This window comes from Hemitrygon akajei, chromosome 24 (genome assembly GCF_048418815.1).
Source record: "Hemitrygon akajei chromosome 24, sHemAka1.3, whole genome shotgun sequence".
Classification (NCBI taxonomy): Eukaryota; Metazoa; Chordata; class Chondrichthyes; order Myliobatiformes; family Dasyatidae; genus Hemitrygon; species Hemitrygon akajei.
In genome coordinates this window covers 7,596,507-7,607,697 of record NC_133147.1, presented here as the reverse complement: position 1 = coordinate 7,607,697, position 11,191 = coordinate 7,596,507, and the positions used below count along the sequence as shown (strand labels likewise).

General features: G+C 44.9%; 1 protein-coding gene across 3 annotated transcripts in view; it reads right to left on the bottom strand.

The window, feature by feature from the left end:
* The window catches only part of LOC140715836 (myotubularin-related protein 9-like), a 48,465-nt gene that overhangs the window by 5,878 nt on the left and 31,396 nt on the right, over positions 1-11,191 (bottom strand). For all 3 annotated transcript variants that reach the window (XM_073028273.1, XM_073028274.1, XM_073028275.1), the window contains 3 exons: positions 10,535-10,676; positions 5,458-5,678; positions 371-522 (listed from right to left, as the gene is read on the bottom strand). In XM_073028273.1, coding sequence (XP_072884374.1) covers positions 371-522; positions 5,458-5,678; positions 10,535-10,676 — 515 coding nt within the window. The remainder of the gene's footprint in view (positions 1-370; positions 523-5,457; positions 5,679-10,534; positions 10,677-11,191) is intronic.

The window sequence follows — 11,191 nt, the reverse complement described above, 5'->3', positions numbered from 1 at the left end:
GAGTCATCCAGCTGGAAAGCAGGATAATATTTCCTGGTGTTGATAGAAAAGTTAATGTTTGGAATAACGGGAGCAGAATTGCACTATTCAGCTCACTGAGCTTTTCCTCCCATTCTCCCGTGGCTGAAATATTATCCAAATTTCACAACATAAGCCAATGATAATAAATTTGATTCTGATCCCTCTCAACCCCCTTCTCAGCCTTTTTCCTGTATCCAGTAACCTTTGACACCTTTACAACTCAAGAACAATGCGATGGTATCTTTACAGTTAATGTGAGATAGCGAGCAGGCCACAGACTCTGAAATTGGTGTTCCCTCACCTCTACACCTGTGTACCTGCAGGCCTTCACTACCATAACTGTACGTACCGTTCCAAAGCTGTATGCTCTGTGGGGCCACCGAAGGCCAGATGCTGAGGCTGTTACACTCATACAGAGGATTGAGGTATTTTTCACGCTCACTGGGGCTGTTTATCCATGGCCAAAGAGAGATGGTGCGCTCCTTCACTTTCAGCATAGACCTGCAAACAGTGAGCGAGAGTTAGAAACAAGAAGGTCCATCCTGGTAACTTGGGGAAATCTGACTCAGTAACCCTTCTTTTCTTCCAATATATAGTCAGAACAAATGCAGTAATAGTCGAGTTCAAAAGTCAGGAGGTTATGTTGCAACTTTATAAAACACTGGTTAGGCCACATCTGGAGTACTGCATACAGTTCTGGCTGCCCCACTATGGGAAGAATGTTGAGGCTTTGGAGAGCGTGCATGAGGTTTACCAGGATGCTGCCTGGTTTACAGGGCATGTGCTGGATAAACTTGGGTTGTTTTCTCTGGAGCACCAGAGGCTGAAGAGGGATCTGATAGAGGTCTACAAGATTGAAAGGCATAGATAGAGTAGACAGGGAGCATCTGATCCCCGGGGTTGAAATGTCTAATACCAGAGGGCATGCATTGAAGGTTCGGGGGGGGGGGGGGTGTGAGGGGAAAGTTCTTTTACTCAGAGTGATGGATTCCTGGAATGTGCTGCCTGGTACGATGGTAAAGACAAATACATTAGAGGCGTTTACGAGATGTTTGGATAGGCACATGGATGTAAGGAAGATGGAGGGATATGGACATTACGTAGGTAGGAGGGATTAATGTTTAGGTGTTTTTGATTTGCTTTTTAGCTGGGTCAGCACAACACTGTGGGCTGAATGGCCTGTTCTTGTGCTGTACCGCTCTATGTTCTAATCATTCCGATTATCTGTCAGTTCACTGTACCCTCCAAGGTGGGATAGATCTATCCCCGACTCACCAAATCCTCATTTCATGAGACAATGTCCCAGTTTCTGATTCCTGAATTAGGATTATTCACTAATTTATCTTTAACATAATGAGACTGTGCAGGGCTGGTCATGCCTCATGAACCTGACTGAACTCTTGAGGAAGTGACAAAACAACCTGATGGAAGGTAGAGCATTGGGTGTGGTGGATATGGAATTTAGTACGGTGTTCAATAAGGTTCTCCACGGTAGGCTCATACAAAATACCGGGAAGCATGAGATCTAGGAAACTTGTCTGTGTGGATTCAGAATTGGCTTGTCCACAGAAGGCAGGAGGTGATACTAGATGGAGCACATTCTCCCTGGAGGCTGGTGACTATTGGGGTTCCACAAGGATCTATTCTGTGACCCCTGTGCTTTGTCATTTTTATAAATGATGCGGATGAAGAAGTGGAAGGGTTGATTAGTAAGTCTGCAGATGACTCAAAGTATAGTGGGGTTGTGGATAATGGAGAAGGCCATCATAGGTTCCAATTTGAGATTGATATGATGCAGAGTTGAGCTGGGGAGCGGCAAATGGAGTTCAACGTGGAAAAGTGTGAAGTGGTTCACTTTGGAAGGTCAAATTTGAGGGCAGTGTACAGGGTCAATGGCAGGATTTTTAGCGGTGGAACAGAGGGATCTTGGGGTCCACAGATCCTTCAAAGTTGTCGCACAAGGTGTTAGGGTGGTTAAAAAGATAAATGGTGTGTTGGCCTTCATTAATCGGGGATTGAGTTCAAGAGCCGTGAGGTAATGTTGCAGCACTTTAAAACCCTTGTTGGACTGCACTTGGAATATTGTGTTCAGTTCTGGTCACCTCATTATAGGAAGGATGTGGAAACTTTGGAGAGGATGCACAGGACATTTACCAGGATGCTGCTTGGATTAGAAAGGTTGATGTCAGTGGAGCAAAGAAGGACAAGAGGTGACTTGATAGAGGTGTACAAGGTGAAAGCCAGAGACTTTTCTGCCCCCAAGGTGGAAATGGCTAACACCGGAAGACATAATTTTAAGGTGATTGGAGGAATGTATACGGGGGGGATTCACAGAGATACGTTCCTTACACGGAGTGGTGAGTGTGTGGAACACACTACCAGGGGTGGTGCTAGAGGCAGATACATTAAGGCATTTAAGAGATTTTTCGATAGGCACGTGGGTGATAGAAAAATGGAGGCTTTTGTAGAAGGGAAGGGTTAGATTGATCTTGGAGTAGGTTGAAAGGTTGGCACAACACAATGGGCTGAATGGCCTGTACTGTGCTGTAATGTTCTATATTGTATTTAAATAGTGCAAAACAGGAAAAGTGAGCCAGAGCATCATGCACAAATTGCTGGCGGAACTCAGAAGGTTGGCAGCATCTATGGAGGGGAGAAAAAAAGTCGATGTTTTAGGCCAAGATCCTTCAACGGTCTTGATGTCATGATAAAGGATCTGATGATGTCCTGACTCTTGACCAAAGACCATAAAGCATAGGAGCAGAATTAGGCCATTCAGCCATCTAAATATTCCAAGTGAGGCCTCCCCAGTGCCTTAAAAAGCCTCAGCACTACATCCTTGCTTTTATATTTAGGTCTTCTTGAAATGAATGCTAACATTGCATTTGCCTTCCTCACCACCAATTCAATCTGCAAACTAACCTGTAAGGAATCCTGGATGAGGACTCCCAAGTCCCTTTGCATCACTGATTTCTGAATTTTCTCTCCCATTGAGAAAATAATCTACTCTATGCCTTTATTCCTTCTGCCAAAGTGCATGACCATACACTTCCTGACACTGTATTCCATCTGCCACTTCTATGCCCATTCTCCTAATCTGTCCAAGTCCTTCTGCAGCCTCTCTGCTTCTTCAACACTACCTACCCCTCCAACTATCTTCATATTGTCTGTAAACTTGGCCACAAAGCCATCAATTCCGTCTTCCAAATTATTGACATGTAACATGAAAAGAATTGGTTCCAATACTGGAACACCACTAGTCTCCGGCAGCCAACCAGAAAGACCCCCTTTATTCTCGCTCTTTGCCTTCTGCCAGACAGTCAATTTTCTATCCACACCAGTATCTTTTCTGTAATACCATGGGCTCTTACCTTGTTACGCAGCATCATGTACGGCACCTTGTCAAAAGCCTTCAGAAAATCTAAGTAAACAATATCCACCAATTTTCATTTGTCTATCTCACCTCAAAGAATTCCTTCAAGTTTCTCGAAACTTCATCCTTAACAATTGACTCCAACATCTTCCCAACCACTGAGGTCAGGCAACTGGCCTATAATTTCCTTTCTTCTGTCTCCCTCCCTTCTTAAAGAGTGGAATGACATTTGCAATTTGTGCTCCAGAGCCATTCCAGAATCTACTGATTCTTGAAAGATCATCACTAATGCCCAAACAATCTCTTCAGCCACCTCTTTCAGAACGCTGGAGTGTATTCCATCTAGTCCAGGTGACTTATCTACCTTCAGACATTTCTTTCCCAAGCACCTTCTCCTTAGTTATAGCAAATACATTCACTTCTGCCCCCTGACATCTGGAACTTCTAGCATACTGCTGGTGTCTTCCACAGTGAAGGCTGATGCTAAATACTTATAAAGTTTGCTTGCCGTTTCTTTGTCCACCATTGCTCCAGCTTTATTTTCCAGTAGTCCAATATCCACTCCTTTACTCTTTATGTACCTTAAAATATTGCTATGTACCTTTTATATTACGGCTTTGTATTCATCATATTTAATTTTTCCCATCTACCTGTATATTGAAATCCCCAAGACTACCATAACCTGATGAAGGGTCTCAGCCCATAATGTTTACTCCTTTCATAGAAACTGCCTGATTTGCTGAGTTCCTCCAGTATTTTGTGAGAGTTTATCAATATTTCGAGCATCTGCAGAATCTCTTGAATTTAGGAATAGTGAGTTCATGGACCACTCAGATCTGGAAAATGTGAATGCTCCTGTATTGGAAGGAACTGGGCATTCCCATGGTCAGAAGTTCACCCATGCCAGAAAGATAATTGCTCATTACACCTGTGCTTTAATTTACAAGCAACTTCACAGATTAGAAGTGTCTTCTTAAATCAACAGGAACATTGAACATAGAAGGTAGAAGACAGAAGATAGAACATGGAACAGCACAGGCCATTCAGCCCACAATGTTGTCCCAACCTTTTAACCTGATCCACGATCAATCTAATCCTTCCCTCCTGCACAGCCCTCCATATTTCTGTCATCCTTGTGCCTGTCTAAGAGTCTAGGTGTTCCTAATGTATCTGTCTCTACCACCATCCCTGGCAGTGTGTTCCACACACACACCACCCTGTAAAAAAAACCCTACCTCTGACATCACCCTATACCCACCTTAAAATAATGCCCTCTGGTATTAGCCATTTCCACCCTGGGAAAAGGTCTCTGATTGCCCACTCGATCTATGCCTCTTATCATCTCGTAAACCTCTATCAAGTCACCTCCCATCCTCCTTAACTCCAGAGGGAAAAGCCCTAGCTTGCTCAACCAATCCTCATAAGACATGCTCTCTAATACAGGCATCATCTTGGTTGCCATGGTAGCGTAGTGTTTAGCATGGCACTATTACAGCTCAGTGCATCAGAGTTCAGAGTTCAATCCCAGTGTCCTTTGTAAGGAGTCTCTGTACATCCTCCTCGTGGAATGCACAGTTTTCTCCAGGTCCTCTGGTTTACTCCCACCGTCCAAAGACATACCGAGCTGGGGAGCTGGTCATTGTAAATTGTCCCGTGATTAGGTTAGACTAAATCAGTGTGTGGTTAGGGGTTGTTGGGCAATGTGGTTCAAAGAGCCACATTTTGTGCTGTATCTCCAGATAAATAAACAAATAAATCTTCTCTGCACCCTCTCTAAAGCTTCCACATGCTTCCTACAATGAGGTGACCAGAACGGAACACAATATTCCAAGTGTGGTCTAACCAGGGTTTTATAGACCTGTAACGTCACCTCATGGCTGAACTCAAATGGCCGACACACCATATGCCCTCTTAGCCACCCAATCGATTTGTGCAGAAACTGTTGATCTTTGTCTCAGGTGAAAGGAGCACGCAGCTAGGTTTGGCAGCCTTCAGCTCACTGCTCTGCCATTGCACGGTCAGACCGGCTGGGCACGGCTTAAGTCGGATCTCAGGTACATTACCGTTCCTCCTCAGTATTGCACAGGAATGTCCCGAAGCGGGAGGCGTAGGCGTGCTCGAAGAGAGTGATGAGGAAGTGCTGGTTGAACTGGAAGGAGCAGGGGAATTGGATGCTCAGCTGCCAGCAGCAGTCCAGGAAGATGAGGAAGACGGGAGCCTCGTGTTTCAGTTTGGCGTGAGAGTAGGCCGAACTGGCGCAGCGGAGCTGGAACGGATGTCCGGCCTGTGGAGAAGAGAGTCCGTGAGGATGAAAACCCCTAGCAGCAGCAGCATCAATATTTCTACAACCCTCCCAGTGTCTCATAGCTAATAAACACCATGAACAGCTGGTCCCAAGCCTGGCTACAAAAGGGGATGGGGTTACCAACCCCATCTGGTAAAACCAAAAGCTACAGAAACTCCAAAGACCTCACTCCCGGGAGGGGAAGGATCTTTGCCTGAAGATGTATGAAGTCGTGTGGTAAAAGCAGAATCAGGCCCATCAACTTTCGGCTCAGGACAGAGGCATCAGCACACCTAAAGTGCAATAGTCTTGTCCTCCGAGAACTGCCTTAATCATGGTCTCTGAAACAGTAAAGGCTGGAAATACACAACAGGTCAGGTAGCATCTGACGGAGAAAGAAAAATGGTTGACATTTCAGATCAAAGGCTCTTCAGCCAAACTGGGAAAGTGAGGAACCATGTTGGCTTTAATCTGCAACTTTAAAAACTACTTGCCTCATCTCTTTCCAAGTTCTGATGAAAAATACTTCCCTAAAATGCTAACAGTTTCTTAGCAAGGCAACACCTCTACTTCCTTAAGAATTTGCAGAGATTTGGCACGGTATCTAAAACTTTGTGTGGTAAAGAGTATATTGACTGACTACATCACAGCCGGGTATGGAAACACCAATGCCCTTGAACTGAAAATCCTACAAAAAAAATTAGTGGATTCAGCCCAGTCCGTCACAGGTAAAGCTCTCCCAGCCATTGAGCACATCTACATGAAACGCTGTTGTAGGAAAGCAGCATCCATCATCAGAGACACCCACCACCCAGGACATGCTCTCTTCTCACTGTTGATATCAGGTAGAAGGTACAGGAGCCTCAGGGCTCACACCAGCAGGTTCAAGAACAGTTACTACACCTCAACCATCAGGCTCTTGAACCAGAGGGGATAACTTTACTCAACTTCACTTGCCCCATCCCTGAGATATTCCCACAACCTATGGACTCACTTTCAAAGACTCTTCATCTCATGTTCTCAATATTTATTGCTATTTATTTTTATTTGCATTTGCACAGTTTGTTGTCTTCTACACTCTGGTTGATCTCTCATTGATCCTGTTACTGTGCTATAGATTTTTGAGTATGCTCGCAGGCAAATGAATCTCAGAGTTGTATATGTGTACTTTATAGACAATAGGTGCAGAAGTAGACCATTCGGCCCTTTGAGCCTGCACCACCATTTTGAGATCATGGCTGGTCAATTCCTATCAATACCTGGTTCCTGCCTTGTCCCCATATACCTTGATTCCCCTATCCATAAGATACCTATCTAGCTCCTTCTTGAAAGCATCCAGAGAATAGGCCTCCACTACCTTCTGAGGCAGTGCATTCCAGACCCCCACAACTCTCTGGGAGAAGAAGTTTTTCCTTAACTCTGTCCTAAATGACCTACCCCTTTTTCTCAAACCATGCCCTCTGGTACTGGACTCTCTCAGCATCTGGAACATATTTCCTGCCTCTATCTTGTCCAATCCCTTAATAATCTTATATGTTTCAATCAGATCCCCTCTCAATCTCCTTAATTCCAGTGTGTACAAGCCCAGTCTCTCTAACCTCTCTGCGTAGAACAGTCCAGACATCCCAGGAATTAACCTCGTGAATAAACGCTGCACTTCCTCTACAGCCAGGATGTCCTTCCTTAACCCTGGAGACCAAAACTGTACACAATACTCCAGGTATGGTCTCACCAGGGCTCTGTACAAATGCAAGAGGATTTCCTTGCTCTTGTACTCAATTCCCTTTGTAATAAAGGCCAACATTCCATTAGCCTTCTTCACTGCCTGCTGCACTTGCTCATTCACCTTCAGTGACTGATGAACTAGAACTCCGAGATCTCTTTGTATTACTCCCTTACCCAACTCTATACCATTCAGATAATAATCTGCCTTCCTGTTCTTACTCCCAAAGTGGATAACCTCACACTTATTCACATTAAACGCCATCTGCCAAGTATCTGCCCACTCACCCAGCCTATCTAAGTCACCCTCAATTCTCCTAACATCCTCATCACATGTCACACTGCCACCCAGCTTAGTATCATCAGCAAATTTGCTGATGTTATTTTCTATGCCTTCATCCAAATCATTAACGTAAATGGTAAACAGCTGTGGTCCCAATACCGAGCCCTGTGGCACCCCACTAGTCACCACCTGCCATTCCGAGAAACACCCATTCACCGCTACCCTTTGCTTTCTATCTGCCAACCAGTTTTCTATCCATGTCAATGCCTTCCCCCCCGATGCCCTGAGCTTTGATTTTACCCACCAACCTTCTATGTGGGACCTTATCAAATGCCTTCTGGAAATCGAGATACACTACATCCACTGGATCTCCCCCGTCTAACTTCCTGGTTACATCCTCGAAAAACTCCAACAGATTAGTCAAACATGATTTACCCTTGGTAAATCCATGCTGGCTCAGCCCAATCCTATCACTGCTATCTAGATATGCCACTATTTCATCCTTAATAATGGACTCTAGCATCTTTCCCACCACTGATGTCAGGCTGACAGGTCGATAGTTCTCTGTTTTTTCCCTCCCTCCTTTCTTAAAAAGTGGGATAACATTAGCCATTCTCCAATCCTCAGGAACTGATCCTGAATCTAAGGAACATTGGAAAATGATTACCAATGCATCCGCAATTTCCAGGGCCACCTCCTTTAGTACCCTAGGGTGCAGACCATCTGGACCTGGGGATTTGTCAGCCTTCAGTCCCATCAGTCTTCTCATCACCGTTTCCTTCCGAATGTCAATCTGTTTCATTTCCTCTGTTACCCTATGTCCTTGGCCCATCCATACATCTGGGAGACAGCTTGTGACTTCCTTAGTGAAAACAGATCTAAAGTACTCATTAAATTCTTCTGCCATTTCTCTGTTTCCCATAACAATTTCACCCAAATCATTCTTCAAGGGCCCAACATTGTTCTTAACTATCTTCTTTCTCTTCACATACCTAAAAAAGCTTTTGCTATCCTCCTTTATATTCCTGGCTAGCTTGTGTTCGTACCTCATTTTTTCTCCCCGTATTGTCTTTTTAGTTAAGTTCTGTTGTTCCTTAAAAACTTCCCAATCATCTGTCCTCCCACTCACCTTAGCTCTGTCATATTTCCTTTTTTTTAATGCTATGCAATCTCTGACTTCCTTTGTCAACCACTGTGGCCCCTTTCCCCCCTTTGAATCCTTCCTTCTCTGGGGGATGAACTGATTTTGCACCTTGTGCATTATTCCCAAGAATACCTGCCATTGCTGTTCCACTGTCTTTTCTGCTAGGCTATCCGTCCAGTCAACTTTGGCCAGCTCCTCCCTCATGGCTCCATAGTTTCCCCTGTTCATCTGCAACACTGACACCTCTGAGCTGCCCTTATCCCTCTCAAATTGCAGATAAAAGCTTATCATATTGTGATCACTACCTCCTAATGGCTCCTTTACTGCGAGATCGCTTATCAAATCCTGTTCATTACATAACACTAAATCCAGAATAGTCTTGTCCCTGGTCGGCTCTCGTACAAGCTGTTCCAAGAATGCATCCCGTAGGCACTCTACAAACTCCCTATCCTGTGGTCCAGCACCAACCTGATTCTCCCAGTTCACCTGCATGTTGAAATCCCCCATAACTACTGCGACATTACCTTTGCCACATGCCAGTGTTAACTCCCTATTCAACTTGCACCCAATATCCATGCTACTGTTTGGTGGCCTGTAGACAACACCCATTTGGGTCCTTTTGCCCTTACTGTTCCTCAGTTCTATCCACACAGACTCTACTTCTCCTGACCCTATGCCCCCCCTTGCAAAGGACTGAATCTCATTCCTCACCAACAGGGCCACCCCACCCCCTCTGCCCACATTTCTGTCCCTACGATAGCACGTATACCCTTGTATATTCATTTCCCAGGTCTGATCTCCCTGCAGCCACGTCTCCGTTATCCCAACAACATCATAGTTACCCATTCGCACCTGGGCTTCAAGCTCATCCGCCTTATTTCTGACACTTCGTGCATTCAGATATAGAATTTTTAGCCCATTTCTCCTCTCTCTGTTTGAATCGCTGCCTATTGTGCTTAACCCAGCTCCCCGAACTCCCATCGGGCTATACGCCCCTAGAATTTTGTTGTCCTTCCTAAATTTACTTATTCTTTCAACACATTTAACTCCATGTTCCGTCAGACCATCCCTCTGTACATGTGTCCTCCTTATCACTTGTTCCGCCTCATCTTTCTCTACTACACACTTAATATTCCGGAACCGTGTAGTCCCCACCTGTCCTTTATTCTTCCTCTCGCTATCCTCTCTCACATTCTGGATCCCCGCCCCCTGCAAATTTAGTTTAAACCCCCCCCCCCCCCAAGAAGCACTAGCAAACTTCCCTGCAAGAATGTTAGTACCGCTCCAGTTCAGGTGTAAACCTTCCCTTTGGAACAGATCCCACCTTCCCTGGAACAAAGCCCAGGGATAATAAATTTTACATTGAACTTTGAGCTTCTCTCTCCATGAATTGCATGCTGGTTATTAGTCTTTGTTTATGTATAGCTTTTCAGAAATTCTATTGTATCCCATTCTCCTCTGTAAATGCCTGAATGAAAATGAATTTCAGGATAGAATATGGTAATGTATAGGTACTTTGATAATAAATTTACTTAGAACTTTGAACTCCATGAATGCTGCCTGACCTGCTGTGTGTTCCCAACACTTTTTGTTTTTGTTTCAGATTTCCAGCATCTGCAGCTGCTTTGATCTTGACATGTTGGACTGTCATGCTTTATGGAAGGGTATTGGGGGAATTGAGGAGTCTCTGCTGTGTGTGAAACGTACCTGGAGCCACTCTCGCTCTATGAGAGCCTGAAAGCCCACGAGGGTCCTGCAGTCTGGATCGAGGATCACTTGGGCCAGGGATGTGAGCTGGAATACGGTGTCTCTCCCCTCCGAGCCATGGATCAGAACACAGCCCTCCTCCCTGTGCAGATCACAAGACCATTAGAACATAGGACACAGGAGCCAAATTCGGCCATTCAGCCCATCAACATACATACATCATGGCCGATTTATTTTTTTCTCAACCCCATTCTCCTGCCTTCTCCCCGTAACTTTTGATGCCTTGACAAATCAAAAACCTATCGACCTCTGCTTCAAATATAACCAAAGACTGTGCCTCCACAGTCTTCTACGGCAATGAATTTCGCAGATTCACCACCTTCTGGCTGAGGAAATCTTCCTCATCTCTGTTCTAAAGGGATGTCCTTTTCTGAGGCTCTGCCTTCTGGTCCTACACTTTCTGGGCCTTTTAATATTCGATAGGATTTAAAGACACCGTCAGCCCATTTAACTGCAGGTGCTCACAGTGAACCCTTCAATTTAACACCTTATGTTGAAGCAACGGTGTCCTGACAAAGGGTCTCTGCCCAGAACATCAGTTCTATCCCTCTCCACAGATGCTGCTCAACTTGCTGAGTTCCTCCAGCATTTTGTGTG